The sequence below is a fragment of the Salvelinus namaycush genome, chromosome 16 (genome assembly GCF_016432855.1).
Source record: "Salvelinus namaycush isolate Seneca chromosome 16, SaNama_1.0, whole genome shotgun sequence".
NCBI classification, from domain to species: Eukaryota; Metazoa; Chordata; class Actinopteri; order Salmoniformes; family Salmonidae; genus Salvelinus; species Salvelinus namaycush.
The window spans coordinates 47,616,601-47,642,380 of NC_052322.1; the positions used below are offsets into that span (position 1 = coordinate 47,616,601).

Here is a 25,780-nt window from a genome sequence, read left to right on the forward strand (position 1 = left end):
ACAGGCGTTCAGGGCATTGTTCCTGTTGAACAGGCTGAGCTTCGCAGCCTTGGGCTCGCTGCAAACATACCACGATAATGCAACACTTTTCAAAGTAAACAATAGCTATGGAACACTTTCAGAGTAAAATGTTACAATGTAATGCTTACAACAACAACAAAAACATAATGGAACACTTTCAAAGGACTGTAAACCACCACATCTATGGGTTTAGTTACTTAGCCACAGCGCATTCTGATAATAATCCTAATCCTGAGCCATACAGTAAATCTCAGCTAAACGCTTGATGAGAAAATAAGAAAAATGTTCGGTATAGAATTATAGAATCTACTGTATACTGTACTGGTATATAGTGTACATGAAAAGCTGTGGTCAGAAAAGTACTTTTTTATTTATTTTATGAAATAAGTCATACTCCAAATGTACTGTATGTAATCAATACAAAAACCTCTAAAAGTACTGGCTCATTTGACCTAATTTGACCTCTACTGACAAAGCTTTAGTTGTACAGTAGCTACCGTAGAGACACTGCAATGTCTTCATACGTTAAAGAATAGTTTTAAAGTAATCAACCATGGCTACTTATTCTTTATTTATTTTACTCCGGTTGGTAATTGGTTCAGTGATGGATAAGGACAGGTTACTAACTCCTATTGGTTAGTGCAGACAGAGTCCCTGGGCAGATTATTTCAGGGTTGTTAACATTAAGGCCTGTGACGATACCAGTACCATATTATTTTTTTCCCATGGCAAAAATAAAAACACAAAGCAGACCAAACTCTTTGGTCTTTTAAAAACCTTCTGTATGTAACACACTGTGTTCTATAACCTGGGAAATAAAGACATGTGACTCTGGATGACATCATAATGAGGTTTGTTTACATTAGGGATGTTCTCTTTAAGAAGTTAAGTTCACTTCATGTTTTATTTCTTTGCTAAGATACTGACGAGTATCGCGATACCGGTATCGTCCCGGCCCTAGTTAACAGGTTAACAGGTCACTGCACCTTAGTGTTTTAGGTGTGTTTACAACACGTGTCTGAAGTACAGTAGATCTCCTTGGTCCGACTGTCTGTGGGTGAATTTGAAGATTTCACCCTAGCACCAATAGAATGGTCTAAATTAAAATGTGTAAACTCCTCCCACCCAGGGCACCCGGCGATGAAAGACGAACTCGGCCTGTATGTCGCAGCGCGCGTTAATATTTCAACACGCTCCATCTATAGAGTCCCTAGAGTAAAAGCGCTGTCAGCAACACCATACTTGTCCCAGGATAATGTACATTTCCTATAGTCACTGGCCACGTGCAACGCTGCTGACAGCTCTTTACTCGAGGGACTCTATATGTAACGGATGTGAAATGGCTAGCTAGTTAGCGGGTACGCGCTAGTAGCGTTTCAATCAGTTACGTCACTTGCTCTGAAACCTAGATGTAGTGTTGCCCCTTGCTCTGCAAGGGCCGTGGCCTTTGTGGAGCGATGGGTAACGATGCTTCGTGGGCGACAGTTGTTGATGTGTGCAGAGGGTCCCTGGTTCGCGCCCGAGGTCGGGGCGAGGGGACGTACTAAAGTTATACTGTTACATATAGATAGAGAGTTGAGGATACTGAGAGGTTGGGAGTTCTTCTTAGAAACTGTCAATTATCATCCATCTAGCTACACATGATTTTGTGTGTGTGTGTGTGTGTGTGTGTGTGTGTGTGTGTGTGTGTGTGTGTGTGTGTGTGTGTGTGTGTGTGTGTGTGTGTGTGTGTGTGTGTGTGTGTGTAAGACCCCAGCTTTGCTAACATGAATCCGTAGCCTTGTGTCGTGAGGTTCTCCCTGGAATTAGAAGTGGTTGAGGAGATTGACTTGTTCATGACTCTTTAAATCTGTCTAAGCCAGCTGTGTGGTGATAATGGCTAGCAGCCAACTGTGGGGTGATAATGACTAGCAGCCAGCTGTGGGGTGATAATGACTAGCAGCCAACTGTGGGGTGATAATGACTAGCAGCCAACTGTGGGGTGATAATGACTAGCAGCCAACTGTGGGGTGATAATGACTAGCAGCCAACTGTGGGGTGATAATGACTAGCAGCCAGCTGGGGCGATAATGACTAGCAGCCAGCTGGGGCGATAATGACTAGCAGCCAGCTGGGGTGATAATGACTAGCAGCCAGCTGTGGGGCGATAATGACTAGCAACCAGCTGGGGTGATAATGACTAGCAGCCAGCTGTGGGGTGATAATGACTAGCAGCCAGCTGTGGGGTGATAATGACTAGCAGCCAGCTGTGGGGTGATAATGACTAGCAGCCAGCTGGGGAGATAATGACTAGCAGCCAGCTGTGGGGTGATAATGACTAGCAGCCAGCTGGGTTGATAATGACTAGCAGCCAGCTGTGGGGTGATAATGACTAGCAGCCAGCTGTGGGGTGATAATGACTAGCAGCCAGCTGGGGTGATAATGACTAGCAGCCAGCTGGGGTGATAATGACTAGCAGCCATCTGTGGGGTGATAATGACTAGCAGCCAGCTGTGGGGTGATAATGACTAGCAGCCATCTGTGGGGTGATAATGACTAGCAGCCAGCTGTGGGGCGATAATGACTTGCAGCCAGCTGTGGGGCGATAATAACTTGCAGCCAGCTGTGGGGCAATAATGACTAGCAGACAGCTGTGGGGTGATAATGACTAGCAGACAGCTGTGGGGTGATAATGACTTGCAGCCATCTGTGGGGTGATAATGACTAGCAGACAGCTGTGGGGTGATAATGACTTGCAGACAGCTGTGGGGTGATAATGACTAGCAGCCAGCTGGGTTGATAATGACTAGCAGCCAGCTGGGGGTGATAATGACTAGCAGCCAGCTTGTTCACGTTTATTTGTCGTTATTAAACATGATGAACACTAACCACGCTGCGCTTTGGTCCGATCCCTGCTACACCTCCTCTTCAGACGAAGAGGAAATCTGCCGTTACAGTATCCTCTCATACAACAACCAACACGTTGCAACATATTCCCACACCTCCATTGATTCCTGACACAATCCTGGACTAAAGGCAGGAGGTCAAAGTCTCCGGGCTACAGAGGGTCATTCAAATCAGCACACAGATAGGTGATGAATACTGTCTGATCCCTGACCACACTTCCTTTTGGTGTCTGTTGACCTCGGTTGGTACTTTGCATCATGCGACCCTTATATAATTCAAGGCACTTTGATGAATAGACCATTTAAACACATTTTATGGAAAGGCCAGGTTAAAAACGACCTGACGCATTATAGTAGTTAGGCCTAGGGTAAAGATATCCTATGGAGGGCTTGGTTTTTAATCACATGAAAGGGAAAAATATAAATCTTTTTTTGTATGTTGTGCTATTCGTCAGATTGCCTTGAATTGAAAATATACTGCACATCCTAAAACATACACACACATCCATACTTGCAAACTTCATTTGGCTTGGTCAAGTATCCACCCTACTTGCATGCTTCATTTGGCTTGGTCAAGTGTCCATCCCTACTTGCATACTTCATTTGGCTTGGTCAAGTATCCATCCCTACTTGCATGCTTCATTTGGCTTGGTCAAGTATCCATCCCTACTTGCATACTTCATTTGGCTTGGTCAAGTGTCCATCCCTACTTGCATGCTTCATTTGGCTTGGTCAAGTGTCCATCCCTACTTGCATACTTCATTTGGCTTGGTCAAGTATCTATCCCTACTTGCATACTTCATTTGGCTTGGTCAAGTGTCCATCCCTACTTGCATGCTTCATTTGGCTTGGTCAAGTGTCCATCCCTACTTGCATACTTCCCTTGGCTTGTTCAAGTATCCATCCCCATCAAATAGAACCTCTCAAAATTGGTTACCAAAGATGCGCTTCTCCAAAAAAACACATTTTACTATTACTTACAGTACATTTGGAAAGTATTCAGACCCCTTGACTTTTTCCACATTTTGTTACCTTACAGCCTTATTCTAAAATTGACTAAATATTTTTTCCCCTCATCAATCTACACACAATACCTCATAATAACAAAGCAAAAACAGGTTGAGATATTTTTTTAAACGTTTATTAAACATAAAAAACAGATACCTTATTTACATAAGTATTCAGACCCTTTGCTATGAGACTCGAAATTGAGCTCAGGTGCATCCTATTTCCGTTGATCATCCTTGAGATGTTTCTACAACTTGATTGGAGTCCATCTGTGGTAAATCAAATTGATTGGACATGATTTGGAAAGGCACACACCTGTCTATATTAGGTCCCACAGTTGACAGTGCATGTCAGCAAAAAACTAAGCCATGATGTCGAAGGAATTGTCCGTAGAGCTTCGAGACAGGATTGTGTCGAGGCACAGGTCTGGGGAAGGGGGCGACAAGTGGCCTGGCGGGTAGGAGTGTTGGGCCAGTAACCAAAAGGTTGCTGGATCAAATCCCAGAGCTGACAAGGTAAAAATCTGTCATTCTGCCCTTGAGCAAGGCAGCTAACCCACTGGTCGCTGTGGATGTTGATTAAGGCAGCCCTCCACACCTCTCTGATTCAGCGGGGTTGGGTTAAATGCAGAAGACACATTTCAGTTGGATGCATTCAGTTGTACAACTGACTAGGTACCCCCCTTTCCCTTCTTAAATGAAAGAAGTTTGGAACTACCAAGAGTCTTCCTAGAGCTGGCCGCCCGGCTAAACTGAGCAATCGGGGGAGAAGGGCCTTGGTCAGGGAGGTGACCAAGAACCCGATGGTCACTCTGACGGAGTGCTGCAGAGATGGTTGTCCTTCTGGAAGGTTCTCCCATCTCCACAACCGTCTCTGCAACACTGTGTGTGCCTTTACTGAGTAAAGGGTACTTCTGTAAATGTCATATTTCCTTATTTTTACAAATGTGCAAAAATTTACAATAACCTGTTTTTTTCTCTGTCATTAGGGGGGTTGTGATGTCATTATGAGGTATTGTGATGTCATTATGGAGTACTGTGTGTATATTGATAAGGGAAAAAACGATATAATACATTTTAGAATAAGGCTGTAACATAACAAAATGTGGAAAAAGTCAAGGGGTCTGAATACTTTCCGAATGCACTGTATACAAAATACTAGACTCCTGTATCGTTGCCTATTTTTTCCCCCATTAATATGGCATTATAGGAGGACTGAATAGTTTTAAGGAGCGTGTCTTTGGTAATCGGACGAGGAGCGCTCTTTGAAAATGGGGATGGATAACCTACTTGAACAAGCAAAATGAAGTATGCAGGTGAATTGTGAATCATGAAAAAGCATGATGAAAGGCAAAAAAAACCTCAAAGCACTTTCAAACCTTTCAAATTTCAAAGCACTTTCAGAAGACCATTTAAAACCCCTTTATTCATAGGCTACTTGGCTATTTTTTATGTTTTTGAAATACAACATCCACTTCCACGGGCCCTGTGTGTCACTGCTGGATAGGCTGCACTTCCGCTCTCAACTGTGTTACCGTTAAAACCTGCTTTTTGTGAGTCTTAAAATTGTCACTTTTGCGATTGTTTTTAAGGACAAACCCCAAATATTACCGCCCCTCCCATCTCAATACAAGCGAGCTGATGTTAGACGGGTAAATTGACGAAACTGTCCAGGGTGTGCCAGTTTTTACATGACGGAACTGCAAACTAATGTGCGTTTGACACTAGCGCCTGAGCACCAGCTGAAAATAGAACCCTTTAGTGAGAGAGAGAGAAGAGAGAGAGAGAAACAGCGAAAAAAAGAGAGAGAGCAAACAGGTCGATCAGGCTGATCAGAACATGACGCTGGTTAGTTCGTGTGTGTGTGTGTGTGTGTGTGTGTGTGTGTGTTGTGTGTGTGTTGTGTGTGTGTTGTGTGTGTGTGTGTGAGGAATGAGAGAAGAGTCATGTTCAGCTTCGTTAGGTCAAAATGCTGAAGGTATGTGAAGCATGTTCATTGAGTGACGTAGTGACACTAAGTACTGGGGTGATGAGAAAACACTGCAGAGAATATTCCCATAAACACATCAGACTTGACAGATTCACACTAGTTAACCATCAGTCATTTCTTTAAAAAAAAAAGTTATATTTTGACAAGTAGATAGCCAACGGCACAAAATGTACTTTTCAGTTGATTGGACATTTTCCCACGTTTGTAGAAGTAATATTGTATCAAACCAAATCAAATGTTATTGGTCACATACACATGGTTAGCAGATGTTAATGCGAGTGTAACAAAATAGTTGTGCTTCTAGTTCCGACAATGCAGTAATATCTAACAAGTAATCGAACAAATTCACAACAACTACCTTTTACACACAAGTGTCGGGTGCTGTAGGTGTCCTGGAGGGAAGGTAGTTTGGTGATGCGTTGGGCAGACCGCACTACCCTCTGGAGAGCCTTGCGGTTGAGGGCGGTGCAGTTGCCGTACCAGGCGGTGATACAGCCCGACAAGATGCTCTCGATTGTGCAGCTGTAAAAGTTTGTGAAGTGAAGAGCCAAATTTCTTCAGCATCCTGAGGTTGAAGAGGCGCTGTTGCACCTTCTTCACAACGCTGTCTGTGTGGGTGGACCATTTCAGTTTGTCCGTGATGTGTACGCCGAGGAACTTAACTTTCCACCTTCTCCACTACTGTCCCGTCAATGTGGATGGGGGGGTGCTCCCTCTGCTGTTTTTTGAAGTCCACGATCATCTCCTTTGTTTTGTTGACGTTGAGTGAGAGGTTATTTTCCTGACACCACACTCCGAGGGCCCTCACCTCCTCCCTGTAGGCCGTCTCGTCGTTGTTGGTAATCAAGCCTACCACTGTAGTGTCGTCTGCAAACTTGATGATTGAGTTGGAAGCGTGCATGGCAGACATGGGTGAACAGGAAGTACAGGAGAGGGCTGAGAACGCACCCTTGTGGGGCCCCAGTGTTGAGGATCAGCGGGGTGGAGATTTTGTTTCCTACCTTCGCCACCTTGGGGCGGCCCGTCCGAAAGGTCAGGTGAACAAAAGGACTTGAGTTCCTGTATGTTGTTGTGATTACACCATGAATCGTTAAACATAAGGCATACACCCCCGCCCTTCTTCTTACCAGAAAGATGTTTGTTTCTGTCGGCGCGATGCATGAAGAAACCGGGTGGCTGTACGGACTCTGACAACATATCCCGAGTGAGCCATGTTTCCATGAAACAGAGAATGTTACAATCTCTGATGTCTCTCTGGAAGGCAACTCGTGCCCTAATTTCGTCCACCTTGTTATCTAGAGATTGGACAATGGCGAGTAATATGCTCGGAAGCGGTGGATGGTGCGCTCGCCTTCTGAGTCTGACCAGTAGGCCGCTCCGTCGGCCTCTCCTGCGGCAACCACGTTGTTTTGGGTTGGCCTCTGGGATAAGATCCCATGTCCAGGGTGGAGGTCCAAACAAAGGATCTGCTTCAGGAAAGTCGTATTCCTGGTCGTAATGTTGGTAAGTTGACATAGCTTTTATATCCAATAGTTCTTCCCGGCTGTATGTAATAACACTTGAGATTTTCTGGGCTAACAATGTAAGAAATAATACCCCAAAAAAACGAATAACTGCATAGTTTCCTAAGGACCTGATTTATGCTGTTTTATACATATTATTATTGGTAATTAGATGAATTAAAAGCAGCCATAGGATCTCTACAGTCATTAGTGGTTACAGGTACAGATACAGGCGGAGGTGTCATTTACCTGTTGTGTTCTTTAGGTAGCATGGTGAAAGCAGCAGCAGCAGAGAGAATTCAAAAGAAGATCTGTTGTCTACTGTAGCATCATCCTCTGGTGTGTCTGGATAGGGAGATACATCTACAGCTGTATCAGGGTTAGCCTTGCACCTGTAACAACATACACACAAGTTAGAAATAACTTGAAAATCACCCTAGAAAATGTTTAACCTCAAGGTCTTTTATGGTTTGATAAAAGCTAAATGAAATGAAATTCATGGCAACAGTGTGACTTGTCTTGAGAGAAAATCTTTCCCTGACTGAAGTTGAAGTTAGCAATGCGTTGTACACAGATAACCACTCATCAAAACATGAGCATGAAGACACAGTATTTAAATGAGATCCATTTGATTGAGTTCTCACAATGACCACCTTTGCAGAATGATGCAACTTTCTTCATGCCTTTCCAGATTCCTTTCAGGGTGATCAAATAGATCTAACAGATCACCAAGGAGGAGACAGGGATCAGGACGAACTAACCTTGAGATAATGAACGGGGGCAAGAACCCCGTTTTTAAAAACACTCGGCTGGATGTCAACGATGACCACTAGCACAATGACCATCTTTCTTTGAGAAACTCTGAAAAAGCAGAGACATCTCTGGACAAACAGACAGAGAGACAGACATAAGGTAGGTGAGGGGGACAGACAGATCTCAAGCAATAGTCTGACCGTAGCACTCTTTCACCAGCCAAAAAGGTTGAACAATTATGATCATCTATAGATGTGTTTGGTTATATTATTAAAATCAAATTGGAGAGTCAGTTGGAAGTCAGTTGAAGCTGTCCTACAAAAACTGTCATGTCATTACAGTGCATCTTAATATTACTCTACATTTTGCTTTACGAGCGCGAGCAGGTTCAAACTAGATCATGCCGGATTGGATTTCCTTCCTGCAAGCCAGGGCTGAAGTAAGCTAAATGTCACCTCTGGCATGACATGTATTGAACCACCACAGACCTGGTGCTCAGTCTGTCGGGTTCTCCCAGGGAGGAGCTGTCTGTGGGGTTATATCAGGGAGGAGCTGTCTGTCGGGTTATACCAGGGAGGAGCTGTCTGTGGGGTTATATCAGGGAGGAGCTGTCTGTCGGGTTATACCAGGGAGGAGCTGTCTGTCGGGTTATACCAGGGAGGAGCTGTCTGTCGGGTTATACCAGGGAGGAGCTGTCTGTTGGGTTATACCAGGGAGGAGGGAGGAGCTGTCTGTTGGGTTATACCAGGGAGGAGGGAGGAGTTGTCTGTTGGGTTATACCAGGGAGGAGCTGTCTGTTGGGTTATACCAGGGAGGAGTTGTCTGTTGGGTTATACCAGAGAGGAGGGAGGAGCTGTCTGTTGGGTTATACCAGGGAGGAGGGAGGAGCTGTCTGTTGGGTTATACCAGGGAGGAGTTGTCTGTTGGGTTATACCAGAGAGGAGGGAGGAGCTGTCTGTTGGGTTATACCAGGGAGGAGGGAGGAGTTGTCTGTTGGGTTATACCAGGGAGGAGCTGTCTGTTGGGTTATACCAGAGAGGAGGGAGGAGCTGTCTGTTGGGTTATACCAGGGAGGAGTTGTCTGTTGGGTTATACCAGAGAGGAGGGAGGAGCTGTCTGTTGGGTTATACCAGGGAGGAGGGAGGAGTTGTCTGTTGGGTTATACCAGGGAGGAGCTGTCTGTTGGGTTATACCAGAGAGGAGGGAGGAGCTGTCTGTTGGGTTATACCAGGGAGGAGGGAGGAGCTGTCTGTTGGGTTATACCAGGGAGGAGCTGTTTGTTGGGTTATACCTGGGAGGAGTTGTCTTTTGGGTTATACCTGGGAGGAGGGAGGAGCTGTCTGTTGGGTTATACCAGGGAGGAGGGAGGAGCTGTCTGTTGGGTTATACCAGGGAGGAGGGAGGAGCTGTCTGTCAGGGTATACCAGGGAGGAGGGGGGAGCTGTCTGTTGGGTTATACCAGGGAGGAGGGAGGAGCTGTCTGTCAGGGTATACCAGGGAGGAGGGGGGAGCTGTCTGTTGGGTTATACCAGGGAGGAGGGAGGAGCTGTCTGTTGGGTTATACCAGGGAGGAGGGAGGAGCTGTCTGTCAGGGTATACCAGGGAGGAGGGAGGAGCTGTCTGTTGGGTTATACCAAGGAGGAGGGAGGAGCTGTCTGTCAGGGTATACCAGGGAGGAGGGAGGAGCTGTCTGTTGGGTTATACCAGGGAGGAGGGAGGAGCTGTCTGTTGGGTTATACCAGGGAGGAGGGAGGAGCTGTCTGTTGGGTTATACCAGGGAGGAGGGAGGAGCTGTCTGTTGGGTTATACCAAGGAGGAGGGAGGAGCTGTCTGTTGGGTTATACCAAGGAGGAGAGAGGAGCTGTCTGGCAGGGTATACCAGGGATGAGGGAGGAGCTGTCTGTTGGGTTATACCAGGGAGGAGGGAGGAGCTGTCTGTTGGGTTATACCAAGGAGGAGGGAGGAGCTGTCTGTCAGGGTATACCAGGGAGGAGGGAGGAGCTGTCTGTTGGGTTATACCAGGGAGGAGGGAGGAGCTGTCTGTCGGGTTATACCAGGGAGGAGCTGTCTGTTGGGTTATACCAGGGAGGAGGGAGGAGCTGTCTGTTGGGTTATACCAGGGAGGAGGGACGAGCTGTCTGTCAGGGTATACCAGGGAGGAGGGAGGAGCTGTCTGTTGGGTTATACCAGGGAGGAGGGAGGAGCTGTCTGCTGGGTTATACCAGGGAGGAGGGAGGAGCTGTCTGTCAGGGTATACCAGGGAGGAGGGAGGAGCTGTCTGTCAGGGTATACCAGGGAGGAGGGAGGAGCTGTCTGTCAAGGTATACCAGGGAGGAGGGAGGAGCTGTCTGTTGGGTTATACCAAGGAGGAGAGAGGAGCTGTCTGTCAGGGTATACCAGGGAGGAGCTCAGAAGCAGGAGGATGAGCTATTGTGGGGGTGGGGCTGTAGGGTGTGTGTCAGGGGTTTCCAGCCCTTATCATTATCTCTGAGTTTCTATGCAGTGCTAAGGGCCCTGATGTGGAGGCTGCTAGTATCTCTGTCTCTGAGCAGTGCTTAGGGCCCTGAGTTTGAGACTGCTTGTATCTCTGTCTCTGAGCAGTGCTAAGGGCTTTGAGGTTGAGACTGCTAGTATCTCTGTCTCTGAGCAGTGCTAGGGCCCCTGGGGTGGAGGCTGCTAGTATCTCTGTCTCTGAGCAGTGCTTAGGGCCCTGAGTTTGAGACTGCTTGTATCTCTGTCTCTGAGCAGTGCTAAGGGCTTTGAGGTTGAGGCTGCTAGTATCTCTGTCTCTCAGCAGTGCTAGGGCCCCTGGGGTGGAGGCGTGCTAGTATCTCTGTCTCTGAGCAGTGCTAGGGCCCCTGGGGTGGAGGCGTGCAAGTATCTCTGTCTCTGAGTATCGCTAAGGGCTTTGAGGTTGAGGCTGCTAGTATCTCTGTCTCTGAGCAGTGCTAGGGCCCCTGGGGTGGAGGCGTGCTAGTTATTGACACATACTATAGTATGCCACATTATACGCCACATAGCTAGCTGTGTGCTATGTCTGGACAGCTACCATATCCATCTTCTGTGTGAAGAGCTAGCATGTCTGGATAGCTAAGTTAGCATATTCATTTCCTATATTAAGACCAAGGGGCTCTGGTCTCATCTGTCTATCTATATAAGAACCCTATGATGGAAACCTTCAGGTCAGCCAAGACGTTATTTAGAAGCTTTCTCGCTGGGCAGGAACTGGATGAATCGCTGTTGTATCCACGTTGTTGTTTCAACTAAAATGACATGTTTTTTCCTGAAAAATGAATTGGATTTACCAAAGAGTCATCAAAGTAAACTCATTTCAAGAATTGTTAAAAAAAAAAAATTTTTTTACCTAAGTCCAATGATATGATTGACATTTTTATTGCCTTCACTTTGAATTCACGTAGACGTCGAATTGACGTTGGCTATGCCTAGTGGGTTCAGTTACTGCAGGGAGGACGCATTGGTGTGTTGCGTCAACAACGGCTTAACAGGCAATTAATTACAATAAACTAGGCATGTCGATTGGTTTGTCCTGGAGTAGATCAGGTTGAAACAGGATATTGGTTATCAGGCGGCCATAAAAGTTCAATTAAAAGAAACAAAAACCTGTTGAACTCATTGTTCCGTTGGAAAATGAAAGATGCTCTCATTTCAGAGTAATTTGTTCTCATCTCAAGGTTTTTCCAATATTTGAGCGCAAACAACTAAAATTAAGATATTTGATCATTGTATGTTTTGAATACAATAGCTTGAGATAATGTATCAGTTTCCTTTTTAAGGATTTAAAAATCTCTGTGACCACAGATCTATAGCCACAACTACTGTAGCTTAACCTCCCCATATGACTCCATATTACAGTAATACAACACAATACTAATAGCGAACTCTCACATTCTTGAATCCGCTCTTTTGGTGTTAATGAGAAAAGCAAACTACATTAGTCATGAGGAATGGTGAGATTAAGTTGCTAAGAAGCTGCTTGGTGATTAGGTGAAAAAGATTTTGGCTTAGTTTATTATCCCTGAAAAGGAGAATGGAACGACCACATACCACATTGTGAACTCATACGCCGCAGAATTGTGAACTCATACGCCAAAGTATTTAAGTATTATTTGAAATCATTAAAATACATTGAGTGTTTGCATGTCCTCACCTGGAGTGCCAGGTGGTCAGGGTTTTATATTGCTTCCACTTTTGGGGGCAGGTAGCCTAGTGGTTAGAGCGTTGGACTAGTAACCGCAAGGTTGCAAGATCAAATCCTGGAGCTAACAAGGTTAAAAAAAATCTGTCATTCTGCCCTGCCCCCAGTTGGTATTTAAAAAAGGATGTCATTGAAAACAAGAATTTGTTCTTAACTGACTTGCCTGGTAAAATAAAATATTTAAATAAACTTGAACTGGGAGAGTTTAAAACATTTTTAAAAAAAATACTATTTAAACCGAGGTCTGGACCATACACCACCGCAGTATTGTAAATATAAACTCATAGAGAGGTCTCTTACCATATACAAATCTGCTGGACCAGTTGCTCTCTTTTAGATCAGAGTTTCCTTGTTGCATTGTGGCCCCTCACTCACCCTATCTACAGTCCCAACTCTGTTTGGGGAAAAAATAGATAAATCACTACCCACTAGCTGTCTGAATTCAGTTAGAGAAACACACAGGTCATAAACGTATGTTTGAATTCAGTTACAGTAACCTTATAACAACTAGGTGACCAGGTCAAGAACACAGAAATTAACTGAACATTAAATGGGCAATCTGGGATTGGCACATCACTTTTGGGACTTTTAAATTAATGACTTAAAATAAATGAATGACATTTAGCCAGATCCCAGATTGCTTCATTAAGTTATTATGTAAGACCATATGAACATATATTTTCCCCCACAAGTATTTCACACAAGATGGATAATCACGACTAATTGTCACCGCTAATTAATGTAATAAAGGACTTCTGGGTTAATAGATTCGATCAAACTACATCGGTGCAGTGCCCGGGCACTCCAAATCGCACGTGATTGAAATTACAACAAATAAAACGTAGTGTGTAGCAGCAATCATTAAAAGTAGGCTACAGCCAACAAGAAAACGTAACTTCAAAATAGGCTAATATAAATGATTATGTATTTGTGACTTTTTTTTTAAACAATAAAAGCATATCCCCACAGCCCTATAAAAAGAAATACAGAAATGCAAAAACACTTCAGTGTAGAACACTTAGCTATTGATTCATTAAAACTGAAATTACAGTATTTAACATACTTATATACATACCTTAAGCTTCCATCAGATTTTGCAGTAATTTCCTCTTGATCTCAAATAGTAAGCAATGTCGATGGTGTTCTGCGCTCGAAGAGCTAGATGGGAGAGTCCTACATTTTAGGTGCACTCTCTGCCCTTTTGATAGTGCACTTAATAGGCTGCTTCTACTTGGAGAAGTTTCCTTGGCATATACATCGACATAGCAGGACCCGTTCCTTTGAGGATGAATGAGCCATAGCTTTAGTTAACTGTGTGTATTCCCCCCTCAGAGTTCAACAGAACATTTGCGATTTATTGAGAAGGGTCGCGTGAACCCAAGTCGCTCTCACAGGGGCTGACACGTGACTGGCACGTAACGATCGCTCTGAAAACCTCCCAAAAGGTAAAAAAACGTCTCACTGCTCTGTCAAAACAGCATGTTAAAAACAATGTCTTGACCAGTAGGTTTTCTAGGCTAAAAGTTGAGAATGAGCACGAACAATGTTAGATTTGGCGATGATCGGAGATAGAGGGTCTTTCTGCAGGTTGACAGCCAGCCTAGGCGTTATCGCTGACTGCAGTGTTCTCGCCGCATGTAACTGGACATCCCATCCACTGCAGAGGGACTTTAGCGCAAAGTCTGTATGACCTGAACTCCAATTGTGTAATAATGAGAGATTATTTAAATGGTATAAAACCATATAACGACTAGGTTTTTGAAACGAATACGTTCCACGCTTAGGCCTATTATTTGCACAGAATTACCTCAGCAAGATGCCAAGAGAAATGCTGAACATCTAAAGGAGAAAATAATGGACCCATGACACGGAGGTCAGAAGATTAAACTGACCGGATCCCGGTTAAAGTTTATCGACCTGAAATGCCCTAGAAATGCATTGAACTGGAAATGCGTTCACTGAAAGCATGTGCACCTGCTGAGACAGTGAAGAGATACACAGTTCACATGTCTGCAACTTGTATGTTCACTGTAGTAAAACATAATAGATCGAATTAAAACGAGGGAGATAAAGAGAGAGCTAATGAGAAAGAGAGAGCTAAATGAGAGCTAAATGAGAAAGCATCTATAAAACATCTCACACACCAAGAGGCATCATGCAACTCATTTCATGGAGGGAGCACTTGTGACCAAATTCCATATCTGTGAATTAACTCTGGGTAAATATTTTCTTTATTTTTCCAGCATATGAATATATAAAACTACGGGGAATGCGATGCATCACACACACATAAGATAATTCAGTGAGCAGTGTGCTAGTCACGAACACACATTATGTGCATTCCAAATAGCACCCCAGTCACTATATAGTGAACAACTTTTGACCAGTGCCCATTATATAGGGAATAGAGTGCTATTTGGTACAGAGACAATGAATCACTGACAATGACCTCTGACATTAGCTGCATTAAAAAGGTCAGTGCGTTCTGCGTCTTGGTGGCCTTTAGATTGGTGAGAGGTGACGGGGGCGTAGTCTTCTGGCTGTAATGGGGACTGGACTCAATGTTCAACTCCTGTAGGTTTGTAGGTCATATTTACTTCCTGGAATTCATTGCATTTTGGTAAATCACCTGCCTAATAGGCCAATCACAGAGCAGGTTCAACTTGTATGACCAGTCAGATCACTTGCCCCAAGCAATAGGGCAACCCTTATTAATGTCAAACCTTTAGTGGGGGAAATGCAAAACTGACAAGACTAGCATCTAGGGTGGCAACTTAACCCTACAGTTAAAAATCCTAGAAGACTCAGTTCAGACATACCGTACGACACACGAGTCACCCATTTGACACGCCACATTTAAAAAACAGAAACCGCAGTACAATATAGAAGTACAGAGTACCAACTACCACGTTCAGCTCCTCTAGGCCAAGTTTACTGCAGTATCCCACAAGAGGGAAATTTGTCATTATACTTGAAAACAATATACCACACTAAAAAGAGTGTAAGTCCAGACTCACCGTACAAACACAACCAAGTCCCCCTGACTGTGCAGAAATCATAGACACCATTACAAACTGTGACAAATTGTTACATTGCTTTTAATATGAACATATACAATATTTCTACATGGATTTGAAAAATCAGACCTGATTTCAGATGAAAAATGTCCAAAAAAAGTATTAGCCAGTTATTGAATAAGAAATCATCCCAAAAACAGATCAGACCCATTTGACACGTATACAAAACACAACTGAAATAGTATGTACTTGACTTTAAATATGACTCTTGGCCAAACAGACAGTGAATTTTTTTTTTTTTTTAAATACAATCTTCTGCAACTTCAATGTGACCTCCCAGATCCAGACTTTATATTGGGTATGATTATTTAGCATTAGTGAACAAACAGATGTACAAACAGCCTCGTCTATCTTCATTAGGTGACCTCATGACACCATCTTGTGAACAGCTACGGTGATGGTTCCATGTGTTCTCACTAGAATATTCCTGTGGGGGGGGGGGGGGGGGGGGGGGGGGGGGGATAAACAAATCAATGAAATGTTTACCATAGTAAAAAGCCTGTGGCCAATCAATTGCATTTCAAATCAAGACATGACTAAATAAATAATGCAATATTCAAAATCACTAACCAACAAACAAAAATACTCACAGTATGCAAATAAACATCACTATTAAAACGGTATAGTATTACTACTATTTGCATTGTTTTGGAGAGGAGGAAAAAGTTGCCACAGCAAACTTGTCATGTCTTTCAATACCATAGGCAGGTCATCAGGGCCCGTATTAATAAAGCGTCTTAAAGTAGGATAGCAGCTCCCACCTGTCCATTAGCGTTGCACGGTATACCAAAACGTAGGTACTTTTGTAAAATACATTTTTTTATGGAATTTGTTTTACGTTCGGTATTGCTGTCAAACGTGTCTCACGTGGTTGAGAGGTTAGTCAGTCAGCACAGCGTGAAGGGCAAAGTGCTCCAAGTACTAATTTATTGCTAGAGTTGTCGGAGCTGCATTAGCAGCTCCCCACTCCTGCTGCACAGAATTTAACACACTTGAATAAAGCAACACGAAATGTTGAAACTGTTCGCAAAAAAACAATGTCCATAATCGGCTAGAACACTTATACAAATGCAAGACAATACAGGTAGCTAAGCTTCCAGCTTTAAAATTGTAGGCCAACTTTCCTTGCTAGCTTACAGTTGACTTCACTACCTAGTAGTACTTTGTGATAATATGCAAACCATAGCGCATATAATACGCTGATTTCAAACTTGACTCGCTTCGTCTCGCTTGCCACCAAAAACTGCTTCACTTCGTTTTCCTTTGCCTCGCATCTGGTTTCCACTATAATGTTTTTTTTTTTTTTTAATTGCAGAAAAAAAAAGTATACATACAAGAAGTATACAAACAGACATATGATAACATATGCTGGGGGGGGGGGGGTACAACAAATTACTGATTATAACAAAGACCTTAAAAGATGCACACACACACATTGATTGTTTTTAACAGCTTTCTTATTAGAAGAATGTAGAATGGTCAAGAATATTAACAATGATAAAACTATGAATATCTTTCCATGAGCTGGTATTCCCAAACTGGGGGTACGTGCAATGCCGTCGTTTTTTTTCCCTTCTTCACATTGTCAAACAGTACATTTATATTTTCCAACGGGGCTATACATTTGGGCGAGGTCCCCCCCGACAACGCAGTTAAACCCACTTTTCTTAGGCCGCCATTGTAAATAAGAATTTGTTCTTAACTGACTTGCCTAGTTAAATAAATATGAAGCGTTGCACATACTTATGACATCCACAAGGTGGCAGCACAGTCAAATAACTAAATCTACATTTTATTTGTCACATGCTTTGCAAACAACAAGTGTAGACTTTAACTAGGAAAGTCAGTTTAGAACAAAATCTTATTTTTCAATGACGGCCTACCGGGGAACAGTGGGTTAACTGCCTTGTTCAGGGGCAGAACGACATATTTTTACCTTGTCAGCTCGTGGATTCGATCTTGCAACCTTTCGGTTACTGTCTCAACGCTCTAAAAACCTGCCGCCCCTTAATATTCATGTTGACAAAGAAAGAGACTGACTCCAAGGCCATTGAGTTTATGAATATTTTCAGCTCTATAGATTTATCCAACATGTTACTGGGCCCACCCTACCAAGAGACTTTCTATTGACATAGCTTCTATTGTTAATATTGCTTCATCTGATCACCACTGTGGATTGTTTTACTACCCTGTTGCCCATAGTACAGGGTAATAATGAACACGTTAAGAAACGCCATCTTACCTGTGAAGTTGCTACAGATTTTGAGTGTATGAACAATACTCCATCACCTATTCTGCCTTCCCTCTTGTGATGACTTAGTTGATAACTTTAATAGCAAATGAAAGGCAACCATTAATGCCATAGCTCCAGTAAGGTTGAAAAAGTCCACATCCAAGGATGAGAGGAAACAAATAAATTAAAAATCAATTAAAAAGGGAAATTGTAGAAAGGCAGAGCGGAAGTGGAGAAAGTCAAAGTCGCAGGTCCATTATGATATTCTGAGTGAGCAACTTGGCATATATAACAAGTCAATTAGAAAAATTAGCCCGTCTGGCATATCGAACTTGAGTGTGCTCATTTGAGTGTGCTTCTCGACCATGGATAGCCAGATAAAATCCTACCCCCACAAACCTATAAGACAAACATTAGGCTGGGTATCAGTCAAACAAGACCTGATGAGAAGTTTAATGATGTGTCCTAGCCTACCACGCAAAGGCACTATGGATTTCCCCCCCCCCGGTTGACACAGACATGCTCAGGAAAGTTATATCACAACTTAAGCCTTCTACCTGCCTTCTCGATCCTATCCCCACCAGATATTTGCATATCTGAAGAAGCGCAAGCTATTGTTCTTCAGCTCTTAGCAATTGGTCGGCCAATCTCCAACCTTCCACTATTAAGCAAAAATTCTGGAGAAATTGGTTCAAACAGCAAAAATAAATACAAAAAATAAATCTGTTTCTCGTAACCACCACAGCAAAAATACGATATACATTTTTTTTAAAGTCTGAGCCAAAGCACAGAGAATCTGGTCGCACATTCACGGGCAATAAAGATAAAACACCAGCTAAAAAACCTAGGTGTCATTTTGGATTCTGAACTCAATTTCGAATAACACATTAGGAATGTGACCAAAATAGCTTTTTACTACCCGAGGAACATTGCCAAGGTGCGGCATTAAACTACTGTAATGCTCTCCTGTCTGGTCTACCAAGAAAGCCATTGGTCAACCTCAAAACACAGAATGCTGCAGCACGGGTAGTGACAAAGACCAGACGAAGAGCACACATTACACCTGTTTTAAGGTCTCTGCACTGGCTGCTTGTTAGAAGAATCTTAAATTCAAAACTATTGGTTTTTAAATCAATCCAAGATTGCGCATCCCGATACATGTCGGACATGCTTTTAAGTTATGTACCCAGTAATTCCCTCAGGTCCTCTGGCACTGGCCTTTTAACTATCCCAAAGCCCATGCCTAAGAGGTATGGAGAGACAACCTTTAGTTACTACGCCCCCCAGCCTCTTGAATAGCCTGCTAGAGAACTTGGTACGAAACTGTGGACATATTTAAAATAGATCTTTAAAAACACCTTTTTAGCTTTGCTTTTTACTTAGGGTGCTTTTTAGCCATTGTTTTTAATTGTTATTCTTTTGTTTTTAAATCCTCATGTTTGTGTATTAAATATTTCAGTTTTTATTTGTTTTTCTTTCTGAGGAGCACATTTCATTCCATGTCTGAAATGTATAAAAACTTAATTTGATGCTTTTACCCCCAAAAAACGAAACCACTACTAAAAGGACACCAAGAAGAGACTGGCTTGTGCCAAGAAACACAAGCATTGGACATTAGATCAGTGGAAATATGTCTTTTAAATTTTTGGTTCCATCCGCCGTGTCTTTGTCAGATGCAGAGTAGGTGAACGGGTGATTTCTGCATGTGTGGTTCCCACCATGAAGCATGGAGGTGGTGGTTTTCTGGTGACACTGTCAGTGAGTTATTTATAATTCAAAGCACACTTAACCAGCATGGCTACCAAAGCATTCTGCAGATGCGCAAACCAGATGGGCTGGCGTTTAGTGGGACTATCATTTAACAAGACAATGACCCAACACACCTCCAGGCTGTGTAAGGGCTATTTGACCAAGAAGGAGAGTGATGGAGTGCTGCATCAGATGACCCGGCCTCCACAGTCACCCGACCTCAACCCAATTGAGATGGTTTGGGATGAGTTGGGCCACAGATTGAAGGAAAAGCAGTCAACAAGTGTTGAGCATATGTGGGAACTCATTCAAGACAGTTGGAAACTCATTCCAGGTGAAGCTGGTTGAGAGAATGCCAAGAGTGTGCAAAACTGTCATCAAGGCAAAGGGTGGCTACTTTGAAGAATATAAAAAATATATTTTTATTTGTTTAACACTTTTGGTTACTACATGATTCCATGTGTTATTTCATAGTGTTGATGTCTTCACTATTATTCTACAATGTAGAAAATAGTAAAAAAATAAAGAAAAACCCTTGAATGAGTAGGTGTGTACAAACTTTTGACTGGTACTGTAGGTATTATAGACAAGGTCAGGGAGAAGTTGATCAGCACAGCTGGTGCTTTCATGCATGGTTCAGTGTTGCTTGCCTCGAAGCGAGTATATAAGGCATTTAACTCCTCTGGTAGGCTTGCGTCACTGGGCAGATGGCAGGCTGGGTTTCCGTTTGTAATCCATGACAGTTTGCAAGCCCCACCACATTCGACGAGCGTCAGAGTGGGAATAGTAGGATTCGATCTTAGTCCTGTATTGACGCTGGTGGTTCGTCGGATGTCGTAGCAGGATTTCTTAGACTGGTTGGTTCTTTAGCAACAAAAACGACACGCAACCATGAGGCAAAACAGAGGTTGGCTTAGATTGTTGACAACATGTAAGCTATATTTAGTCTCCAAGGTTTTATTGAAAACATACATTTACACAATGACCTTGTCTCTCAAATACATTGTTACAGTTGTTGGTTAGCTAGCGAATCTTAGCCATATTAGCATTAACATGAAATCAGTCAAAACAAGACATGGTATCAACAAGATGAAATAAGCTGAAACGAGCCACTTACGATTCCTCACATGGCAGTTTCATGTCATTATTGCTAGCAATATGGCCATCCAGAATCACAACAGGCTAACTTCTGCCCCATGGAAGCACGCTCATTGTTTTTTTTAATCCATAAGCATCCGGATTAGTGTCCCGCTCTTTGAAAGCTGCAGCGCTAACCTTTAGCTCAGTGCGGATGTTGCCTGTAATCCATGACTTTTGATTGAAATATGTACGCACGGTCACTGTGGGGGACGACATCGTCAATGCACTTATTAATGAAGCCGGTGATTGATGTGGTAAACTCTTCAATGTTATCGGATAAATCCCGGAACATATTCTGGTCTGTGCTAGCATCCGCTTCATCAGACCACTTCCATATTGAGGGCGTCACTGGTACTTCCTGTTTTGGGGTTTTAGCTTGTAAGCAGGAGGATAGAGTTATGGTCAGATTTGCCAAAGGGAGGGCGAGGAAATCTTTATATGCAGTATGCATTTCTGTGTGTGGAGTAAAAGTGATGAAGAGTTTTGTCACCTCTAGTTGCACAGGTGAGATGCTGGTAAACATTAGGTAAAAGTGATGAAGAGTTTTGTCACCTCTAGTTGCACAGGTGAGATGCTGGTAAACATTAGGTAAATGTGATTTCAGTTTCACAAGACATGCACTTTGCAGATAAGCTCCCAGTCGAGTCCCAAATCCACCCCTAGCTCCTGCATATGCCTGTCATGTAGATGTGAAAAACTTGCAAAGGTATTAGCAACATGATAATAGCTTGGCATTGCCCTCTGACAGGCTGGGAACTTTTCACTATTATCTATTCAATGCTTTTAGATCCTCTGCCAAAGAAACAGGAGCTAGAAACCTTATTTGTAAATAGTAACTGGTCATATAACTATCCGAAGGAGAGTTTGTTTTGCATCGCCGGGTGTCCTGGGTTTGCACATTTTAGACCATTCCATTGTTCCTAAAGTGAAATCCCACCCACCCGGGGCACCAAGCGATGCAAAACAAACTCACCCTAATATTGACTGGATGTGATTCCTCACCCTGAATCTGACTCCAGGCACACTGTGGGGCTGTCTGTAGGGTCTCTGGTGAGAGAGGCTGCCTGTCTGGCCAGTACAGATACCACTCCCCCATGTTCATCAGACAGAGAGCCGCGACCTGAAATAAACACAAGGAGACAAAGTGGACTCTGATTCAGTCCACAAGGTCAAAATGTAGGCTGATCTTGTGATAAGTTACCTAGTATCAAAAGTGGGCCTGATACATTAGCTAGGCATTACCAGAGATAACAGGATTTCTCTCTAGTTAGGCTACTATTATTTTACTTATTGCATTGTCTAATATTTGTTACTATTGCCATTTCGACGGTATATTTTTATAGTTTTCAAACATTCAGTTAGTATTTTGTTTAAGTGTCAAATGTTAGAAGAGGTAGTTACCAGACATAGGCTGCAAAACACTTTAGCTAGCTAAGCAGCATTTCCTCCTATGACGAATGATGGGCAGCTATGGAACCCTGACCTGTTCACCAGATGTGCTACCTAGTACCTTGTCCTGGAAGCCGACTGACAGTTACTCCTGAGGCGCTGATCTGTTGCACCCTCTATAACCACGGATTATTATTTGACCCTGCTGGTCACCTATGAACGTTTTCTTGAAGAACGATTAGGCCTTAATGGCCATATACTCTATCGCCATTCGGCATAGCCTGAAGACGACTGGCCACTCCTCGGGGCCTGGTTCCTCTAGGTTTCTGCCTTAACAGGGAGTTTTTCCACAGTCGCTGTGGTTCTCTGGGTATCTCTGTATAAGCACAGTGCTGATACAGGGCATTGTGAAATACATGTTATTGATTTGACGACGAATGCGTGTGGTCGCCAGTCAAACATTTGTCTGGTGAATAATCAGATACATAAAGACAGCAACAAGAAGTGAGAACTTTACTTACAGCCTAGAATATGTCCTTGTTGGTCCGTGCAGAGAACTCCGACAATAGCTGGATTCTTCATGCTATCATATCAAAACAACATTTGAGGAACATTTTCACATAATTCAACGATTTAGTACAATCAAATAAGTTTCGATCAAATAATCACTTACGTATCATCCAGATGTTGCTCGAGAGTCGACTCCATGGTTATGATAGCGTTAGCTGCAATTAATAAATGTTATATTTGCCAATAATTTTCTTGTGGTTGTCTGCTTTCTGACTTTTCTCGAGTCAGTCAGCTGATGCGCATTCCTACGGAAAACAGCGAAGGCTAAATTACACCAAACGCGATTCCTTTAGATTTTTTTCTGGAATGGAAAGGAGGGTGGAGAAAGAATACAACTTTACAAAATAAGAACAGTTGCTCCTCTCCCAAAAGCAATAGACATACAACAATATACTCTTGCTGGTAAACTACCCCCACTTTACATTAGTGGTTCTCAAACCTCTCCTCAGGACCCTTCTTCTGTAGGTTTTATGGCAGACTACAACCCAAAAAAGGTGTGTTACCGCCACCAACTGGACAGGGTTGAGAAAACCAAGGCAAAAAATAAAACCCATACGTGATAAGGAAAACTTAATCCACCCAATATAAAACAATTTAAAAAAAAACATTAACAAAACCAAACCCCCACTTATTCCTTTCTTAAAATCTCCATATCTCCCTTTTCGGGCTCTATGACCTGACAGGGTGGTACGGCTTGTGACAATACTCCATAAAACTCCTCCACTGAGAAGTTCTTTCAGTCCCTGGAACCGTTCCGTCGCATCTACAATGATATCTATTTTCCTGAACTCCCTCTCCACCTTGGCAGTGCCATTAATCCCCATAGCTATAAAAGGTCATCTTCTTAACCTTTAACATATCTGGGTCCTGCTACTGAACGACAACCCCTGCAGCCTTCAGTGAAGGTCTATCCACCATCATGGATTCTTCAGGACCACCATTCGAAACCTCCACCCTTTTAACAACCGCTGCATATGAAATGCTCTGGACAGCCCTGTCTTTGGCCATCTCATTCTCTTTCACCCTTGTTGGTCATTCCAAAGATGTGGCTTCATGGTTCCCACCACAATGGTAACATGTCACATTTTCATTACTTTTAAAACACAGGATATTATCTTTTCCACATCTTGGCTTCTCTCTTCTGCAAACACTTGAAACATGTCCAAAAGCTTTACAGTGATCACACTGCATTGGTCTTGGGATACATGCTCTGACTCTGTAGTTAACATACCCAAACTGCACTTGAGTAGGGAGAGACTCCATTTCAAAAAACAAAAGAACAGATACTCTTCACTTTTTCCTCATTGACCATACAATTCATCCGACAAGCATCAATCACTCCAGGAATATTTTCCATCTCTGTAACGTCGACTTCCCAAAAGACGCCAGATATTACCCCCTTTAGGGGTGCCCTGTTCCGAAGAGACACACAGGAAATCTGGTGAGACGCAACACACGCTTCTTCTGCTCCTCAGATCTAAACAAGCCTGCCTCTCGTGGTCCTCACAGCCTTCACTTTACCCAGCACTCTCTCCACCAGTTTGGGTATATCAAATAGATTCTTCAAAATTGGTAATCCAATCAGCTGCTCCTCATTAACAAAATGTATTCCTACAGGATAAGAAGGAACATTCTCATCACTGTATGCTAATTGCTCCGTTTCCTATTCTTTTGGACAATATTCCAATTCTCCTTGATTACCCCGCCATTATATTCACGCTCCACATCAACATCCGTTTCCGTCATCTTTTTCAGTCTCACTCTCCTCGGGATCCCCCAGCCGTTCCATGTATTTTATCAATTCCAGAGCTAGCACAGCCTGATTAAACTTGTTACCTAATCATCAAGCCCCTTGAATAGGTGAATCGACTGAGCTTGTTCAGGGCTACAACAAAATTGTGAAAAGTCTGAGGCTCCCCGAGGAGAGGTTTGAGAACCAGTGAAGATTGAAATCCTTTACCAACTAGGTCTTAAGTGATTGATAAATAAACAAAATATGCATATATCCCAGAGTGATTCACCTGAAAATATAGTATTCTCTCAAAAAAATATATCTATAAATATTTCAGGATGTTATGTATCCCTGGAAATAATCAGAATTCATGTAAACATTACAGTTTCGAAAATATAGCTTGTCCAAAAAAAGTTATCTTGGCACAACTTATGGGAAAATGGGGAAAGTTGAGCCACGGGACAGGGTAAGTTATGCCACCTACAATTTTCTGTACAGAATGGAATATTACCACTACCTTTTTAAAACCATGTTTATCTTTATTTCCCAAACACAATTCAACACAATAACAATGGCTTTTTTTACTTTTAATCATCGTAAGTATCTTTTAACACAGGTTTAATTAGGTGATAACGCCCGAGAAGCCGGTGTTTGTAGGATATAATGGCACGGGTGTTATTAGGCCAGAGACGAAGTCGGGGGTCGGCAAACTGTGTCAATATATACTCCAAACACCGGCTTCAAGGGCATTATCACTGTTATACAATGGGTTACCAACATATTCAAATAATGATTGCCATATCTTCATTAAAAACTTTATTTTGATTAATTTATTCATACTATTTCAATCTTACACGAGATATAATCCCGACATAAATCTAGGTTTGCTACTCAAGCCGGCTGGTTGTTCGTTCTATCGGTTTGGTTGCCAGAGACCCAGTCGCTCAGTCTTTTTGTTCCGTATCTATGGACTAAATGTTCCATTCCCATACTGGCTGGCAACATTCTTATCCCTTGCTTGCTAGCCAATTACAGCTATCTTACAGTCACATACAGTCACATCAAACAGTGCAGCCACAATAACAACAGTAGCTTCATTTGTTAAAGATGTTTTCTAGTGACATATATTTGGATGCATCCATAAGAATTAGGTAATGAGGTGCGATTTCGACTGTTGCTCAGAGAAGCTAGCCAACAACACAGCTAACACAATCACTTCAAACTGAAGCTGGAAAGACTGCAAACTAGCTGCACTTTGTTTCATTTGACCTTTTTTCCAATAGACATTTATTTGTATGTATCCATAAAAATAATGCCTGCTGATTCATGATTTCGACGGCTGAGAAAAGCTGCCTGCCTGTCTGTCTCGTCCAGACTCCCGACACGCTCATTACTATGGGACAGCTAGAGATCGAATTTGGAAATTGAAACAATGTTGAAAATGTTGGAGCGACAGACAGCAAGGTTATTACAAATCTCTGCTGTTGAAAACTAAATGTTAGTCTGAAATAAATAT

At 42.9% G+C, this 25,780-nt stretch overlaps 1 protein-coding gene across 1 annotated transcript; it reads right to left on the minus strand.

The window, feature by feature from the left end:
• Positions 1–15,451: 15,451 nt before the first annotated feature.
• LOC120061524 (ragulator complex protein LAMTOR5-like) lies at positions 15,452–22,986 on the minus strand. The gene is made up of 4 exons (XM_039011428.1): positions 22,636–22,986; positions 22,484–22,545; positions 21,576–21,693; positions 15,452–15,878 (listed from the first exon to the last, which is right to left on the minus strand). The coding sequence occupies exons 1-4, from the start codon at positions 22,668–22,670 to the stop codon at positions 15,818–15,820; spliced, it is 276 nt and encodes a 91-aa protein (XP_038867356.1). The 5' UTR covers positions 22,671–22,986; the 3' UTR covers positions 15,452–15,817.
• Between the last annotated feature and the right edge of the window lie 2,794 nt (positions 22,987–25,780).